The sequence below is a fragment of the Centrocercus urophasianus genome, unplaced genomic scaffold, assembly GCF_019232065.1.
Source record: "Centrocercus urophasianus isolate 14NV4802_14NV808 unplaced genomic scaffold, USGS_Curo_1.0 seq_11, whole genome shotgun sequence".
NCBI classification, from domain to species: Eukaryota; Metazoa; Chordata; class Aves; order Galliformes; family Phasianidae; genus Centrocercus; species Centrocercus urophasianus.
The window spans coordinates 58,408,598-58,428,231 of record NW_024884253.1 but is presented as its reverse complement, the minus strand read 5'-3'; the positions used below and the strand labels follow the sequence as shown (position 1 = coordinate 58,428,231).

General features: G+C 37.4%; 1 protein-coding gene across 1 annotated transcript in view; it reads left to right on the top strand.

Moving 5' to 3' along the window:
- The window catches only part of CTNNAL1 (catenin alpha like 1), a 58,622-nt gene that overhangs the window by 20,065 nt on the left and 18,923 nt on the right, over positions 1-19,634 (top strand). Inside the window, exons 3-8 of the mRNA XM_042839929.1 lie at positions 3,648-3,835; positions 10,186-10,305; positions 12,805-12,894; positions 13,194-13,364; positions 14,227-14,427; positions 17,037-17,123. Coding sequence (XP_042695863.1) covers positions 3,648-3,835; positions 10,186-10,305; positions 12,805-12,894; positions 13,194-13,364; positions 14,227-14,427; positions 17,037-17,123 — 857 coding nt within the window. The remainder of the gene's footprint in view (positions 1-3,647; positions 3,836-10,185; positions 10,306-12,804; positions 12,895-13,193; positions 13,365-14,226; positions 14,428-17,036; positions 17,124-19,634) is intronic.

The window sequence follows — 19,634 nt, the reverse complement described above, 5'->3', positions numbered from 1 at the left end:
ATCACTGGCAGGACTACAAGAAGCTGAGAAGCTGAAATGTCCTTAGTACTGTTCAACAACAACTAAAACATCTGTGTGTTGTCAGTTTTGTTTTTCTCATAAAACAAAAACATAGCATCAGATCAGACACTATAAAGGGAGAGTCAGTTCTATCCTATCTGAGACCAGGATGGCATAGAAGATAGATCTCAACCCTAGAGGATTTAGAACTATTTCTATTGCTAAGAAAAGTAGAGAGTCTTTAAATTGTATATCCTGCAAAGGCTTTGAAGGATGATGTGTTGTGTCTGTCTCTTGTGAAGAGTATAATCAGTGATCTCAAGTGTTTCAGACTTTTTATGACTATTTCCTTGTAATAAATCTTGTAATTTGATTTACTTAAAAAGAATCATAAAACGCTGCAGAGGGTCGTGTAGCAGATTTTGCCTAACATTATTCTTGCACTGTGTCAGTGTTTACAGTAACAGTATAGTAGTGGAATATAACTCAAAGAATCATGTTTTTAGATGTCCATCTGTGGTATTTTTCCCCAAAGCTAAGGAGAGACTCGTTAAATTAGAAGAAAAAACACATGTCAAGAATGAGTTAGTGTCATAACATTTTCAGTGCTCACTGCCAGTTGACTGCATAACCCTCAAGGAAGACGTGGAGTAAAATGGAAGTGATAGCTCTCTCCTATTTTTGTCTTGTCTTTTAGTACACACAAGGAATAAATTAAACATGTTGAAAAGCAATGTTTTGAGATGGATACAAAGAATCACAAAATAACATTTTGGAAACTGCATTTGTTTTCAAGAATGGAGACACTGCATTTTCTCTTGTATACTGTTAAGTGTTTGGCCACCCATGTATTTGAAAAAACGTTTTCTTATATCTCATCTATTGTTTCTTGTCCTATCACCATGCACCTCTAGGAACAGTCTGTCCCCATCTTTTCTATTCCTGCCCATTGGATAGTAGTATACATCCTTGAGCTCTTTGAGAGTGAACAAATTCACTTCATTCAGCCTTTCCTGTCACATGCTCCACTATGTTAATGTTTTTCTTGGCTAAGAGGCCTAAACAGGGCATGATACCCATATACCGTCCCACAGGTACCAAGCAGAAGGGCTGAGTCAATTCTACAGCCTGCTGGTTACTCTCTTGTTGACAGCCTGGCAAGCAGTTAGGCTTCTTTGCCGTCCCCAACCCATCATCTACCAGGACCCCTAGGTTCTTCCTTATAAGGTTCTTTCTAGGCTGCTGACCACAGTCTGTATTGTTGTATAGTGTTGCACTGGCCCAAATACAGGACAAAGTTATATGCCTTTGCAGGCATGCAAATACATTTAATGAGTTTCCTGTCAGATTGCTTGTCCAGCCAGTCCTTCTTTCTCTCTCATCCCTGTCCTCCAGCATATCAGACACTCACATGATTTGGTATTGCTCACACACTTGCTGAACATGATTGTCCAGGGAACCTTTCTGATCCTTTATGTCAGTCCCTGAGGGATGCCACTGGTATCCAGCTGCCAGGGAAATCCTATGTCACTGATTACTACCACTGAGCTTCATGGTCAGGACTGTTTTCTATCCACCTAACTGTTCGCTTATCTAGTCCATATCTCATGACTTAGTGATAAGAACACTATGAGAGGTCACATTAAGGACCTTGATAGAGCCAATATACACAACATCCATTACTTTCACATCTAGAGAGGGTGTCATCATTATAGTATTTGGGTTGGTAAGTGACTATTCACCCTTGCAGTCTCTGCTTGCTCTTTCCAATTGCTTTCTTATCCTTCATATGGTAAGGCCTTCCATTATGATTTTTAATATTATTCTTGAAATAAGGTCAACTGGTCTTATAGCTACCCAAATTTTTCTTGTTAACTCTTCATGGAAGAGGCTGTGACAATTGTTTCTTTCTGTCATCGGGGAAAAATTTTCCCTAATTTGCCAGTCTCAGTCACGGCACCCCTACATGACAAATGTATGCCTAGCTATGTTCCCTAGCATATTACACTAACAACATTTTTTTCTCATAGCTTACTCTTGGGTCACCATTACTACTCCAGTAGCTGCAGAACCATCGGCAGAGAAGAAATCCTTTATTCTGTTGTCAGAAGTCACTAGTTTTTAGAGCTGCCCAGAGCATTTGACAAGCAGTTTTTGCAGCTCTCTCTACATTCTCTGATTACTCTTTATATGACTTTCTGCTTCACCTATGATTCAGTAATTCATTTTCAAGAAGGTGAATCACTTAGAGTAAGAAATGAGATAATTATGTTGTGCATCTTTTTCTTCAGTTGTGAAAAGCACTTTACATCTGTGTTTTTTAGTTTCTGCTTTTACATCCTGACCTGAAAGCTCCTTGCCATAGGCCAATACATATTCAGACAACTTGAGAGCTCAAGGGATTATAACTATCAGATGAGAGAAGTTTATCCATAAATACTACAAAACATGGAGTCATGTTTTGAAGGATTGTCATTTTTTTTCTCATTGTGTAGAGTTTTTATAAATTATTTTCAGGTTCATTATGTACTCTCAAATTCTTTGTGTGGGATCCCTGACTGTCAGATTTTTGAAGTGAATATCTGAAATGCTTAGGAGTACTATCTTAGTTGTGGTTTTGGAGATGAATCCCAGGGGACTCAATCAAATGTCCTGGGTTCTGTCTTCAAGGATGATTTGCAAGTTAGCTGTGGTTTGATCATCTTGTCTTGGATGTTAATAAAAAGTATGCCTTATTTTAGAGCTTGCTTGAGTACTGTTTCCTGGCAGTCCTTCTGCAGCTATGGAGTAATGAAAGGCTCTGTGCCTTTCCTCTATTGCACTATTACTTAGGGTACACCAGAAGATTTAGCAGGATGGAGTCCTGTGATTTTCTCAGACAAGGAGATTCATTGACTGCATTGATCTATGAACTTTTTAATTACAGTAACGATAAACGTTGTCAAATGGCCCTCCTTAACTTTTATTATATTAAAAGATAGTTGACTAAAAGATGCTCATGAAATGAAAATCAGTGCTTCATTGTCTTTTTTCTTTTCTGTCTCTGACAACGTACTGTTTGGCACAGTACATAAAATAAAGCACAGTAGTCTCACTGTAATGTTTCAGTCCTGTAAATTATACAGGTGTTTTTTGTTGGTTTTTTTTTTTTTTTAATCTCTCTAAACTTCACAGAATCATGATTTGTGATAGAAATCTTTACAGAAATATGAAATTAACAAATTATGGAAATGCTAACTGAAATTTGGAAAGCAGAGAGGAATTTGTAGTTCTTTATTTGCTGTATACCATTCCCTTATTCTGATGGCTCTGCAAGTGTTGATACTGATTTGACTTTTTCTATGAAAATTGGAGAAGTATTTTCCACGAGTGTTTTCTCATTTGAAACTTTGTAACTCCACCCCTTCCACCTAAATATTTGTACACCACTCTAAGACAATCAGTGCTACATACAGATGGATGTATGGGGCAGTACTGAATCATACAGATTTCTTTTTGGAGAGGGTGCCACCAACAGTCAACAACAGGAAGCAAAACAAAGTAAAAAGGAATCGTGGATTGCTCTGGAATGCCTCGTAAGTACTAATAACGACACAGAGTAGTATGAAATAGTATGAAATGATAATTATTTATTTTTTTCCCTATAGGTGAAACTATTGCACAGCTTACAGATGTAGCAAGCTTGGATCATCCCGAATCTGATAGCCACATAACGATCTTTACGGACAAAACAGGCGTGGTAAAAGCTGCAAGGCTGTTACTTTCTTCGGTCACAAAAGTGCTGGTGTTAGCAGACAGAGTAGTTATTAAGCAAATAATAACTTCTAGAAACAAGGTATTTGTAGCATCTTTTTTTGGTTTAACTGATACGTGCAGTTAATGCAAAAGAATGTTGCTAGATGAAGTGGTATTTTCATTGCATCTCTAGGGGAAAGTGGAAAATAAAGAGGTAAAAATGTATATTTTACGTATGCCTAATACCAAATATCCAAAGTAGGATGGCTATGAGTAAAGAGGAATAATATTTTCTATGACTTTTTACATTTTACGTGACCTATATTACTCTGTTGATTTAATATGCTGAAGAGAAAGCTGTGTTACTGCTTATTTATCTGTCAGTTAAAAAGCCAATAAAAGCTTCTCCTTGGCAAAGAAGATGTTTCTACTGTCCGAAACAAGACAAGGATACCATTCAGAATTTATCTATGACAAAAGGCTGTGAGGAGAGCTGTTAAAAGCACGTGCTAGTTCAGAGTCTTACAGACTAAAAGTTTTTTGTGCAGTTTAGCTTGTGTCTTGAAACTTAGCTTAAAACTATGTAGCTGATCTAAATAGCGCATGAAGGCCATTAAACTTTGAATAAAATCTACTTCATGTACTGTACTGTCTTGACCATAGGATATTTCTGCCGCACTGCCCAATGTACTGAAATGAAAAAAGATCAAAAAATGCATTTGTAAAATGTAACCCTCAGAATGACAAGTTGTTTTTTTTATTTTATTTTATTTTATTTTATTTTATTTTGCTCATTAATTTTCAACTCCTTATCCAGAGTAGTGCCTTTCTTTCTTCTTTTGACTTCTCATGCTTTCTATCTTTCTTCCCAGTATGCTTTCAGACAGGCTTTATTTTGTGTCTTATAGGTGCAAGACAGCCAAGCCCAAGATTTGGAAACTGCACTGACTATAATAATTGCTTCAGTCTGGCTTGAGACTTACGAGTACTGATTTGCTATCTTAGTGCCTTTTCTTCTTCCAGTGGTCGGTCAAAGTGGTGTTAGTTTTATCAATATTAATTTCCTGTTGTTACTTGCAGCCTGGTCTTCTCTTGCAGCAGAGTGGTGCATTTGATTCTTTTTGCTTCCTTCCCTGAGCCCTTTGTCTGCAGCCATTCTGCCAACTAATGTCCAAATGTGATAGTGATATGAATACAATAAGCATAAGTGCAGAAACAGGTTTTGATTTTGAAAGTATTACAAAATAAAAAATCAAGTCAGATTCCAAAGCAAGTGTGTCTTACTGTGATTGCTGTAGTCACCTAGTCTTTGTGGTTTACTTTGAGTTTTACTGCATTCTACTTTCTGTACATACTACAAGAGTTTGAGAATGTTTGTGTCTGTTTATGGAACCAGTAAGGTAATTCTCTAGGAAGTCAAACAAATGTTGTTTCGTTATTTAGGCACATTGTTTGAGAGGGTGCTCTGAAAATTGTGTCAGGTCATGGTATGATGGATAGCAGGGCAGGTCTTCCTTTAAGAGATTATGATAGAGAGATCATAGAGTAATAGAATCACCAAGGTTGGAAAGACGTCCAATGTCATCCAACCATCCACCTACCACCAATATAACTCCATTAAAGCATGTAGTAGTAGTAAATGTTTCTTGAACACCCCCAGGGCTGGTGTCTCCTCCACCCCCCTGTGCAGCCCATTCCATCGCCTGGCCAGTCTTTTCCTAATACCTAACCTGAACCTTCCCTGGCACAACTTGAAGCCATTCCCTCTAGTCCTATTGCTAGTTACATGGGAGAAGAGGCCAACCCCCACATCACCACAGCCTCCTTTCAGGTAGTTGTAGAGAGCTACAACATCTCCTCTGTGCCTCTTCTGACTAAACAATCCCAGTTCCCTCAGCTGCTCCTCATCAGAGTTGTGCTCCAGATCCCTCAGATCCCTCACCAGCTTCTTTGCTCTTCTCTGAGCATACTCCAGGACCTCAATGTCTGTCTTGTAGCGAGGGGTCCAAAACTGAACACAGTCCAAAACAGGTGCAGCCTCTACAAAGCTGAGTACAGGGGGGTGATCACTTCCCTGCTCCTGCTGGCTGCACTATTTTTAATACATGTGAGAATGCTGTTGGCCTTCTTGGCTTCCTGGGCACATTGCTGGCTCATGTTTAGCTGATCACCAACAGCACCCCCAGGTCTGTTTCTTCCACACTTCTTCCAGATGCTCTGCCCTAAGACTGCAGCATTGCCTGGAGTTGTTGTGGCCAAAGTGCAGGACCCAGCATTTGGTCTTGTTGAACTTCATCCCATTGGCATCAGCCCAGCAATTCAGTCTATGTGGTTCCCTCTGCAGAGCCTTCCTATCCCCAGGCAGATTGACACTTCCTGCCAACTTGATGTCATCTGCAAACTTACAGGGTCTTAAGCAGTGTGTACGAATAATCAGAGATGGTGTAGTATAATTTGACGTAGAGAATAGAGGCAGAAGAAGGTTATCATTTATGTCAACTGGAGCAGATGCTGGCTTTTTGGTCAAGAACATCTCAGCTGCATTTTCATCTTGGAGTCTATTTGGCCATATTGGCTACCACCAATTACCTCATCTTTATTTTCCACGTGCTTCCCAGGGCCTTCAGGAGGATTTGCTCCCATGATCTTGCCAGGCACATTGATGAGACTGGCTGGCCTGTAGTTCCCTGAATATTCTTTTTTTCTCTTCTTGAAAATGAAGATTATGTTTCCCCTTTTCCAGTCAGTGGGAACTTCATCAGACTGCTATAACCTTTCAAATGTGATGAGTGGTGGCTTGGAAACTTCATCTGCCACTTCCCTTAGAACTTGCAGATGGATCTCATCAGGTCGCATGGACTTGCGCACCTTAAGGTTTATGAACAGTTTCGTTTTAGTTGTCATAATCATCTTCCTCATGTGAATCAAGAGGAGTTGAGTGAAAAAAATGCTGAAAGACAGAAAAATGATTCATAGACTGCTGATTGAGATTTTCTAGAATGGTGATCTACCGCAAAATTGCAAATCTCTGCTTGATAATCCTGATGATTCTGTTCCTGCCTGTGCATCCTCTGCACCATCTCTGTTTTTAGATGGTGTGTATTTCTTAAGTCTGTGCTCACATCTTTCCAGCCTTTCACAATTTATTTCATTCTCTATCAGAATTAGTCACCTCATCAGTAAGTTTACATCTTGCTCCACTTGCTGTCACCAATCAAATCAGAAGCACCAGAACAATGAGTAATGAAGTGACAGCGGGGGTGTTGCTATCCTATGCAGAACAGATAAAAATATGGAAGTGCCCTGAAGTGATGTTAGCGTAAGACTGCAGTCTGAAGAGTGACATTCATAGAGCAGCAGTAGATGTGAAATACTAAATTCTAATTTAATTATTAACATTTTCATATGACAGAATGGATAGGGTTGGAAGGGACTTTAAAGACTATCTAGTTCCATACACTTGTCATATCTTCCACTAGACAGGTTGCCCAAAGTTCCGTTCAACCTGGCTTTGAACACTTCCAGGGGTGGGGCATCCACAATTTCTCTGGGCAACCTGTCTCAGTGCCTCTCCACTCTCATAGTGAAGAATTGCTTCCTTATATCTAATCAAATCTTTAAGTCATTACCTATCAATATAAGCCCTTGGAAAAAGTTCCCCTCCAGCTTTCCTGTAGCCCCTTTTTAAGCAGTAGAAGGTCGCAATGAGATCTCTGTGGAGCCTTCTCTTCTCCAGGCTAAACAAGCCCAGCTCCCTCTACTTTTCTTCACAGGAGGTGCTCCAACTTTCTGATCATCTTGGTGGTCCTCCACTGGATTCACTCCAACAGCTCCCTGTTCTTATGCTGTGGGTCCAGAGCTGAAAACAGTACTCCATGTTAGGCCTCATCAGAGTGGAGCAGAGAGGGACAACACCCCCTTTGACCTGCTGGCCACATTTCTTTAGAAGCCACCCAGGATGCACTCTGCTGTCTGGGCTGTAAGTGCACACTGCCAGCTCATGATTTGCTTGTCATCAACAAAGACCCCCAGGTCTTTTCCAGAGCTGTTCTCCATCTCTGCACAGCTTGTATTTGTGTTTGAGATTGCCCTGACCCAGCTGCAGCACCTTGCGCTTGGCCTCGTTCAGCTTGATGATATTCAGATGGGCCACTTCTCAAGCCTTGTCAACGTCCTCCAGTGTATTGACTATACCACAGAGCTTCAGTGTTGTCCACGAATTTGCTCAGTGTCATTGTCCATGTTGTTGACAAAGACATTAAATAATGGTGTTCCAATGCCAACTCCCAAGGAGCACCACTCCTCGCATTTCATTTAGTATCTGAGTGTTTCATGGTGAAGAAATCTTAAAATAATAATGAAAAAAAAAATTGGAGACATAATGGATATTTTGAATTTTAAGATCTTCTTGAATAAGCTTTAGATAATTTAGGGCTATCTACACTATTTCTGTGTGTAGTTCCTTAGAATGTGACTTCTGCCTGGAATGTCTACAATTGTTAGCAGTAATGGGAATGTGTGCTTTCACTGAAATTTTTATTTGACAAGATTTGTCATGACAGAAACATTTGCTCTAGGGTAACTGAAACAGAAGTTTCTTGCATCCAAGGCCATACTCATGGAATACTGTAATTGCTTAAACCAAGAAGGATTAGATATATTTACTCCTATATGAGAGTTGCTCGGAAAGCAATGCCTCCTATTTTATTACATTGGCCTATGATGTCAGAGGTGCATGTTGGTGGTATGGCAGTAGAGGTTGAACATTCCCACCAACATTGCTACATTTTGCAAAGAGGCACTCTGACAGAATGGTGTCTGACATGGAGACGTGTATGAAGCAAAGGTGTGTCACTGAATTCCTCCACGCAGAAAAAATGGCTCCCATTGACATTCATTGGCACTTGCTGAACATTTATGGAGACCAAACAGTGGATGGGAGCACAGTGAGGCAGGGAGTGGTGCATTTCAGCACCAGCACTTCAGTGGGTCACCTTTGCTGGTGCAGTGTTTTACGTGCATAGAGAGCACGCAGGTTCTTGTTCATTGCTGTTGCAAATGCATATCCAGTAGTGGTGACTATGTTGAAAAATTGTTTTGTAGCTGAGAGTTTGTTCTATCAAATAGTGTTATTGTGTTCTTTGTTGTCATTTTCATGGAAATAAATAGGAAGCATTACTCTTGGATTGACCTACATATTTTTATTCATTTTTGGATAAGAATATTGGAACCTAACTTGTTTATTTTTTCCTTTCCCCCGTTCACTTTTCTGCTTTTATACAGCCATTTTCATATCTTCATTGTTGTGTGGCTTCCTTCTAAGTTCTTTGCATCCTTGCTCACAGAGATTCAACGTCTGAATAATGGAAGTTCTTGTTTCTGCAGTGTTTGTGGAACTGGCTGCATAATGTAGCATTCTCAGATAATGCAGTCTAGTATTGCATGGAACACTTGCTGTAGATTGTGGGTTGTAGGGAAAGGGAAATTTGTCAGAGAGGAGGCTGCTTTTTACTTGAGTGGAAAATTCTTTTGCCATAGAAATGAAAAACTGAGTTGAAGTTTCTCCCTTTTAAGTACAGTTCATTAAGCTTCCATGGGCTCTTATCTTCAGACTGAGACACAACAAAGAACTACTTTAACTGTCTTTCCTTCTGAAGTCAGTTGGATTTGAAAGATCACTGTGGGATTCTATACTATACATCTAACCTGAATTGCTCCAATGTTAATGTCTGTTGTAAACCATACTGTAGTGCCTTCAGCAAGATAGCTTCAATAATTTATAGCCTATGTGATAGTTTTTGCTGAACTTTTACAAAAATACTGATTTCACATGTTCCTACATACCTTCAGTAAGAGCTTATTACAACTTTAGTACTTTGCTTTATATAGAAATAATAAAAAATTGCCACTATTTTAAATTCAGCTGTTATGGGAAACGTAAAGCTATATTAATTCATCTCTATATTTTTAAAATTTTCTTTTGTGAATGCATTTTTTGTGCACGTTGCCAATCATAAAACACTTGTTGGACTGTGCAAGCATGGCTTTAGACTTTGAAAACAATGCATCTGAAATTGCACTTTAAAGTTGAGAATTATAATATAGAGTATTATCAGCATATAATTTTAAAGTACTTATGTTTGTAAAAGCAATAGGCAGGAATATTTTTCTAAATATGGAAACTGAATCCTGTTGTTCTTGATATTGGGAAGAGTGAAGAAAGTGTGTTTGAGTGTTCAAATGTGTGTAACGCATTTTGATTGAAGCATGATTAATAATTTAAAGTTCGATTTCCGGCTTTTGGTTTATTAGTACTTAAATTGTAATGAAATCCATTCATTTCATGTGACATTGTTTAGAAGTGTTCACAAATAATAATATTCCTAAATTAGTAATAATGGTTTCTGTTTGGTATCTTGATGATCTGCAGTTTTTTCCCTTATCTTTCAGGTTCTTGCAACTATGGAACAGCTAGAAAAAGTCAGTAGTTTCCAGGAGTTTGTGCAAATATTCAGCCAGTTTGGAAATGAAATGGTCGAATTTGCCCATTTAACTGGAGACAGGCAAAATGTAAGTGTTAATAAAAGGCTACGAGAGATGCTTTAAGTGTCACTTTTCACCTGATTTATTGAAGATTTTTATTCTTCTGTGATCATTAACTATTATAAAGCAAAAAATAGTGGTGTTCTGTCTCTGAAACACACATTTCTTTTTTTTGTTCCACACAAAGCGCATCCTTCTGTTTTAAAACTCAGTTGGATTATTTTCCCTTGTACATCTTGCAGAGTCCTTTGTGTGTATTTTCTGAGTCATGCTTTAACTTCATTTGCTTGGCTTTAGCTTTTCTGGCTTTTTGCTCTGGTAGGGAATTTGTCTGTTACTTCTTGACAGAAACATTTGATGTTTGCACATAGTGAAACACTTTGAAAACAGAGTAGTGGCTTCAGAAAACTCAAAACTTGGAATCTCTACATCCCAATAAAGCATCTGCTTAAATTTTTTCATTATTCTGAAACATTTTCATTAGATTTTGTTCAAAACTTTTTTTCCTCATTACAAAGAGACTGTTCTCATCTTTGTTGTTCACTTCATAGGGAAAAGGACCTCTCTGTTGAATGATACTTTCCCTGTAAATAAAAGATCTGCTGAGGCTTAAGACCTTTGCTCTGAGCTCTGGTTGCTTCCCCTGGGCAATCAAATCCCCCATTCAGAATTGGACCAGAGTCTGATTGCATCCTTAATATTGAGCAAAATTCGGAATTCAGTTTGTGTAAAAAGATTGCCCAGCATCATGCATATAGAATTGGCTTTTTGTGACTTGACACAGCATCCCTGAGATAAACAGGACATTGGGGTATTTTACTAAAAACATATAACACTTCTTTTCACTGTCTGTGTGTCCTGAGTCTGTGAAGAACTTGCTCAGTGTCAAATAATCAAGACTGGAAAAGCTATGTGCTGCTAAAGGATATCCTGCTTGGAAATGAGCCACTTCTTTTTTTTCTTCTCAAATATGCATAGCAGTTGTTTCTCCAAAAGAGAAAACTGTATTGCTAGTAAGTGATGCTCTATTCAACTGTTTTTGGTTTTCAGTATTATTTGTGCTTTCACTCTCCCTTTTCCTTGTCTACTTGATTCTTTTCGAAAGAGTACTTCTTTAATATTCTTAAAAATTCTGTCAGGGTTATGGTTAGTGTTCTACCCTGTGTGTAGGCTGCTGTGTGATTTTATTGGGAGGAAACCTCCCTCAAGGTATTTTTCTTTAATATAAGCACGTTGGAAACTCTTGAGCGTGATTGGATTTATCCAAATGCAGTGCATAAATTTCTGAAATGAGCTGCTGTTTAAAACTTGGCCACCTCAGGCTTCAAGATTTTCTGTCATTAGCAGACTTTTTGAAAAATGTCAAAATGATTTATCTGGTTATTTGTGTGAATGTTTATCTGTTTTTTAATGTGGTATTAATTCCATCCTGTAAACTGTTCCTTTTTCAGCTAATAATAATTGTTTTCATTCTACCTTCCATATTTTGAGATGAGTAATAAGTCTGGATACACAATACATGTCACTGTTTTGATCGAAATGGACATATAAACAGAAAATTAGTGCACTGTTTTCTAGGAGTTAAATTTTCTAAACTTGTATAATTAGGAGCTTATAATTCCTAATAGCAATAAGATGCAAAGAAGTTACTAGATCTGAGAAAAAGCTGTGTCCATTTATAGTAAGAAATACAAGACATGGGTAACTGGCAGAGGAGAACTAGACCTGGTTTCAGTGGAAATACCATTTGGTTACTCGTTTCATAACACTCTTAAAGCATTCTGCTATCTTTACTAGTGTTGGAAAGATCCTAAGCTAAGTCCTTCCTCGTGTTACACACTGAGGGTCTAAAATTTTGTCCTCTCTACCTCCCTCCCACCCCAGTCTCACTTTGGACTCCAAGTTCTTCTCTTTTGCTGACTTTCTCTGGAGGTAAAATTTGGTTTTGCACTATATCCCTCACCGTGTAGAGTCCCTGGAAAATTCCTGCATTCAATGCTTTCTACAGAGGAATGGCTTTTTAAGCATATGAACATCTTCTTTATTGTTGGTATATGGTAAATATAACAATGTATAAAATATTAATTTTCTATTTCCTTCCCTGCAGTGCAATGAAAGGTCGGTGTTCTCTTTCTCTGCCTTCCGCTCCCCACCATTTCAGACGCTATTTTTAATCATAGGTTTTGTTTTTTGGTTGTGCTTTTTGCTTCCTTTCCTGCTCTATAAATAATGCTATATGATAAGGATACAGAAATTAGTGACCCAATTAGCACATGCTGTATCTCTGACATCTTCTTTCTTTGAAATCTGAATTGAGTAGTGCCAAGAATAAATACATAAATTAAAGTATTTCTGAAAAGCAAGTTCTAGATCATGAGCCAGGCTTAAAATAGCATCTGTCAGACATCATAAAGAAGCTTTCTTACAACCCATCCATCTGCAAGACAGTCTTTTTTTTCCCAGTCTCATAAGCAGTAAATGTTTTAGTTACTGCAGTATTCAAATCATTTTTCTTTTGCTGTTCAGGATTTGAAGGATGAGAAGAAAAAGGCAAGAATGGCAGCATCTAGGGCTGTTCTTGAGAAGTGCACAATGATGCTATTAACTGCTTCAAAGGTCAGTGATAATTCACACTTCTACACAACTTAGATAAATCAGGGTATGGCAACTGGCAGGATAGCTGTCTGTTCTTTCTCAACCTCACTTTAAACTTCATACTCAAAGGTAGAAGGTTATAAAATGAGTAGAGGAACATCTTTGCATTCTGAATAATTCTATGAGTTCTACTTAACAGCATTTTAACAGGAAGAATGTTTTGTATTCTAACACATTCTTCAGACTTGCTTCAGCAGGAAGCATTCATTTCACTCCTGCATTTGTCTCCTTCTTACTACTTAATTTGCTTTCTTTTGAAGACTTGTCTTAGGCATCCAGACTGTGAATCTGCTCGTATAAACAAAGATGGTGTTTTTCATCGAATGAGACTGGCTTTGGAACAGGTAATAGAAATTGTAACTGACTCTAGACCAAATGGAGAAAATGAAGTGGCTCCTATCAGTATATATACTGGAATCAGAGAATTCAAGGTGAGAATGGAAAGAGTATTGTTTTCTACAGCTTAACAAATTACCCCCAACTAGAATCCAATCTTTTTAAAAAATTTATTATGATTATTAATTCTAAATGGTAGAGTGGCATCTTTTCAGATGTAACTTGAATAAATGTCTCAGAATGTAAGAGAATCCAGCAGAAGGTGGTGATAATTTCATTGCTATTGCCAAGATATGCCTTCTGATATTTCACATTTCCTCCTGCTTTTTTTTTGTGAGGGAGTAATGCCTTTAATGTTGAATAATCTTAAGCACCAGGATATCAAACTTCTTTAAAATTGATGATGAAGAATTCTCACTTCATAAGACTAGCATTTTTAAAACACATACAAACACTCATGCAGAAATTTAAAAGAGCAAACTGGCATTCAAAGAAAATACTATGAATTAAAATTGTATCTTGTTGCTCAATGCATTAACAACCATGTCTTATTTCTTGGAATCTGAGTAACACTTGATTTCTCTCCCTCCATTCTCAATATATCAAATGTAAATATTTAAAAAACACCCTCAAAACTGATCATATGGCTGTGGAAAAGCTTGTAAAGATCAATCAAAATCTGAATACACAGCTATTTTCTGAAACTTATTTAACTGAAAAGCTTCTTATTGACTGCAGGAAAACGATGATAGTTCTGATAAATGGACAGTAATTTTGTTTAAAGAAACCCACATCCTACACCAGAGGTCTGATACAAGAAAAATATTGGATTACTTTGAAAATACATGAATACTAAAAAACACAGAAGAGAAAAATGAAATGTAAAATGATGCACCTACCTGCTGCTTTTAGTAAAACTAAAAAAATTCTCAAGGAATTGATGTGTTTCTTTTTCAGAATAAGGTGGAGGGTCTTCGTGAGAATCTTTATTTTCTCTCAAAAGAGAATCTTTCAACAATGCTGGAGGTTATCCTGGAACATACGGAGGACTTCACAGATTCTGCCTATACCAGTCATGAGCACAGAGAACACATTTTGGAGCTGTCTAAGCAGGCTAAAATGGAACTAGAGCAGCTGGTTTCAGTGTGGATGCAAGCTGTAAGAGCTTTTTAGCAAAGTAAATCTTTTCACCTCTACTTTGGAAAGAAGTTTTTAAGGCCAAGTATCCTTTGGTCTAGGAAGAGAGAATTGTGTGTATTCCTCAGAGTAAGTTAGCTGATGAAGGAAGCCAGAGTTTGTAACTGTGCTTTTTTAGCTTCAGTACTGTTTTCACCTTGCCCCAGCGATATCGCTTCAGTCATTCATTGACACCTCAGTTATGTTACTGAAGGTGGACTGGTTTTCATGAAGCTGTAAGTAGAAACGAGATTAATAGAAGTGTCAAAACACAGTCTTGAATGGCAAGGCCTTTTGATGTGTTCCTTCGGAGACTTCAGTTGTCTTGATCCCATGGCAGTAATCACAGCTTGTATTTCTTGTCTTCTACAGAATACTGAAAACATTTAAACTATTGAAAAGTGAAATATTATAAAACTACTTTTTTGCCTTCTAGAGAGGAGGGAAGACAAGTGAGAAGAGACTTACTGGGAATTTTTGTCCAGCTTTTTCTAAAAATTTCAGTGACGGCAATTTTCCTTTTTTGTGAAGAAACACATTAAATCTGTCTCTGTCGTTTGTCTTACCTTGTTCCTTGAAGATAATATAAAACACATGCTAAAGGGGGAGGAAAGGGGCAGCAAAGGAAAATGCAGTTTCTGTTCCTGCTACTGACTTGCTTTCAGTCTTGTTCCCGAGGAAAAACATAGCACGAAATGTCAACAGTCTAAAATAATGACAGATGCGTATAAGCTACATTAAAACTGAATCTATTTGCTGAGAAAGCATTTTTCTTCCTTTTCTCCTCTTTGAATTAGATGCATCCATCAGTTGTTCTTAATCTAGTGGAACAGTTTGAAGAGAATATTAATCTGACTGATATACAGACGCATCTAGAATGTTTATTGCATAGATACAGTAACCATAAGAAGCTAAAACTCTGCTTAGGTTGAGTAGTTCTAAGCTGTGTTACTGGAGAAACTCATCACCTCTAGAGATTTTACATGCTGCATTTCAGATGATGGAAATGAGAGCCTAGTACAAAAATATGCATGTATATGAGCTGTGAAAATGCTTGAGTGTGCACACATGGGCTTGTGTATCATATATTTACACTAATAAATAATGCAGCTTAGCTATGACTGAAGGGAGCAGTTGAAACATTACTTGCTCACTGAAGTGGCTCTGCTGTTTAGAGCTTCGTTGGAGGTTGAATATTTTCTGAGGAGCTTAATGTAATTCAAGTGGGATTGTTGATAATCAAAATACCTTGGAATGCATGAATTGAGAGATATGTAGAGCTCTTAGGTTGCATGATTATCTCCCTTTTCACCCATTATACTTCCTTTCAGCAGGCAGAGTAACTGAATCTTCATTGAAGAGTGTATTTTAAAACAGAAGTGTCCAGAAACATAAATCAACTTTAAATCATAGGCTAGCTAGCATCATTGACCTGCTAGTTTGTATTCCTCTGTGTCAGTGCAAAGTAGCTGGAACACACCAGAAAATCTAATGCCACTGATTGAGTTATAAATATTTCTGAAATCTGTGCTGCAAATATTCAAGCTCATAAAATTCAAAGGCAGTATAGAGTAGTGTCCTGTTTTACGTTTTCCTGTGGGCTTATTTGGACTAGAAAATTGTTTTTCAGTTGTGTTTACTGAAAAGGAAAATAATCACACACAAAAGGAGTTATAGTGTGCATATTAAATAAATTGGTAAAAGAATAAGAAAGGACAGGGCAGTGAGTATTGAATGTTAAAATGTTAGAAGTGATGTTATGGCAGTCTGTACTTAAAGAATACCTGAGGAAATGCTAATATTGGTTTGGTGAGTTTTTTGCTTTAAAAAAAATGAGAGCATGCTTGTCTTTATCTGCAGATAAACACTTTGTGTTTATGCTACTATGTAGTTTATACTTGAGTTGCTCATATCTTTGCAGCTGTGGGCTTCTTAATGGTCCCACCTAGGATAATTATTTTCACTAGGTTTTGGAGATGGGTGCATACCTACTTCTATGGAACAGTTTTTCCTATTGTATGCCTTTGACATTTGGGTTATTCCATAGATAGTGTTCAGTTTGTTTTGTTGGTTGTTTTTTTCTTTCCCAAATTTGGAGCTCCATCTAGAAGCTAATTCAACAAAGTGAAGATAATGTATTTGTTTAAATTAGACAAAGATCTGAAGTCTTACAGGGAAGATATCTCTTTGTAATTCAATGTAAAACATCCAATATAACTTTTTAGGTAGCACTTTATTTGAAAAGGGTGTTGCTGACATTGAATAGGAAAAAAAAAACACCACCTTTAAACTGTTACTCTACTTTCAGATGTTTAGACAGAAAGTGTAAGTTCTTAATCATAAAGAAACCTTTCTGAAGGTGCCATTATGACTCAGAAATAAATCCCTGTTGATCCCAAACAGTCAATTAGTTGTCATTGGTATCAGTTTTAGATTCCATCAAGGAATTCTTCAAGCAAAATCTACACAGGATATACAAATGGAAATATTACTCTTAGAAATACAGTGCTGTCTTCTAAAGCAATTAAGTCATGTGTCATGGTGGGATCTGCTGTGTAATGTTTTGTCTGGTTGCTTTCTTTGACTTCTAGCAAAACCAGAAGACAAAGGATCTCATGGAAGACTTGGAAGTCTCCATTTTAAAAACATGCCAGTGTATGAATGAGCTTAAAAGAGAGGTAAGTGCAGTTCAAACAAACATAAACTGAAGGAAACCTTGCATTTTGTACTTTTCATATATAAAATTGTAAAATAGGATCCTAGACCTAAAGAGGTTAGAGCAGCTGAATCACAGTTTCATCAGAGAGCTGGTAAGCAATCATATCCTTTCTTCTTTCTTATAACTAATTAGAAATCTATTGGATACCCAGGCTCTTTACCAGTGCTGACAGCAATCAAATAAAAATACATTTGAAAGTACCATCATTATTTTAAATGTAGTAACCAAATTTTACTTGAGGAAGCACACATCCCTGTTTTAAATACTTTTTCTTGTTAGGATGTGCTGAAACTTACCTTAGCTGTTCATTTCTATGTGTGTATTTGCATAGCAAAAATGTGTTATGGCTATGCATTATACTCAGGTATTTTTCTGGACTGTTGGCAGTTTGTTGTAATCACTCTTCTCCTGAATGCAAACATGCTAGATGTCACAAATCATGACATGCAGTATGGGATAGCTGCCTTGTTTGACACATGAGATTGACTGTGTTTATTAATCTGGATCCTACCTTCTCCCTCTTCTCTCCCTTAATAGAGAGCACTGGTGCCTTGTCTGTTCCACACATTTGAGCCAAATACAGAATTACTGATTTCTGGCAGCTTCTAAAACATTTGTAAAGCATTCAGATATCTCTTAAAGTCCTCCCCATTATTATTCCCTTAAACAGATAGCAAAGTGAACACTAAGGCGGTGCAGGTTTCTATAGTAAGCTATAAGGCAGTACAAAAGAGAGGTATGGTGTACTTGCTAAGACTGAGATCTGAGCTGTTCTGACTGGAAATATTTGGCTAACAAACCAATTTCTGCTGGTTTTCTTACCTGTCATGCTACCTGTTGAGCTCCTGGAAAATGGAATATACTTGTGCTCGTTTACTAACAGCTTTTTACTTTGGTCACCATTATGCAGGAAGTCAGTAGCAGAGCTTTTCCAGAGTGACATTCAGCTGCTTTAATCCATTTGGGGTAATGGCATTCCTATGTAGCAAATGAGAAGGAAGGGTTCTCAGTGAAAATAGTATGTGGCTACATAATTGCAGAGACCATAAAGCTAAAGGGTCTGGCAAATAGTATGTAAGAGAAACTGTTAATATCCTTGCTTTTTTTTTTTTTTTTTTTTTTTTTAGCTCTTTAAATGTAAATCTTGCCACAATGTCCTGCCCACAGATTTCTATTTATGAACGTCATGCGAAGACTACATACTTATTACAGTTAAATAGTTTTGTCAGGTATCAATAAAAGAAAATTATCTCCTGTAAAGCAGCTAACAGAGGTGGAGTACAAAACAGTGGGTTATCTATGCCCTACAATTTAGTCCCATATTGAAAGTGAGGTGAAAGTGTAGTAAGCTGTTCTAGAATTTGTGGAACAAACTGAGTGGGTTTGCATTTCTAAACAAACCCCAAGCCGTGTTGTATACCTTGCTTTTGTGACACATGGAGAATAAAAGCTTCCTTAGTAAAAGCTTTTTAAGACATACAGGATTTATGCTATCAATAGAAGCAAATCTAGATTGTTGTCATTTTCTTTATTCCTTGTAGAAATCGTAGCTGATCGCCGCATAGCCATGTTTTTGAGTGTGCTTGAAGACTGTCCTGTTAGTCCTTGACTTCTGCTGCTGCACTGTATCAACAAACAAGCTCTCTGTGAAATCAAATGTTTCGTGACACTAATTAAAACGTTTTAATAGGCTAAGTAGCTGGGAACAGACAACCATGTTAAAAGTATTATTTTTCCATCTCTTGTCACTTTATGGAAGAAACAAGAGGTACCTTCCTTCCCCAATATTATGTTTTCCTGCTTGATATTCTGAGACAGAATTGAGTACATTTCTGTTTTAGATCGAGATGAAAAGAATCTGTAATGAAAAGGTAATCACTATTGTATTCTATATGTAAATGAGAATTGCCTGCTCCTACTTTAACATTACAATTTGCAGTTATCTCTTCATTGGAGCTACTTTCCTTTCAGAAGTTAAACATATGAAATATGCATCAAACAAACAAAACCTCTTAATTCTGAATTGCATAGGAAATACTTCCAGAAGAGAAAAGACAGTCCAGAGGGAAAAAAACTGCTAACATTTCTAGAAAACATTCCCTTTCATCCGCAGTCGAGGCCCACCGGGGTCACATTATCAAACTCTTTATGTTTATAAGGGCTTGAAAAATCATCTTGAACAGCCATTTTTCTTATACATTCCATTCAGTCTACTAAAACAAATGTAATACTACAAGACTCAGCAGTCACAAGAAAGCTCTCCTATTTCTAAAACAGGCTTCTGTTTGTTTTTACCCATGTTTTTAGAATTGAGCTGATTACATGACACAAGAGTAGTAGGCAAATCTACTGACTAGTCACTAGAAGTAGCAGCAGCTGTTGCTGGTTGCTCTCATCAAGCAGAGTCCTTCAGAACACAATTTCAGTAGTTCCATGCAAATGGATTTAGAGATATGTTTCATGAGGAATT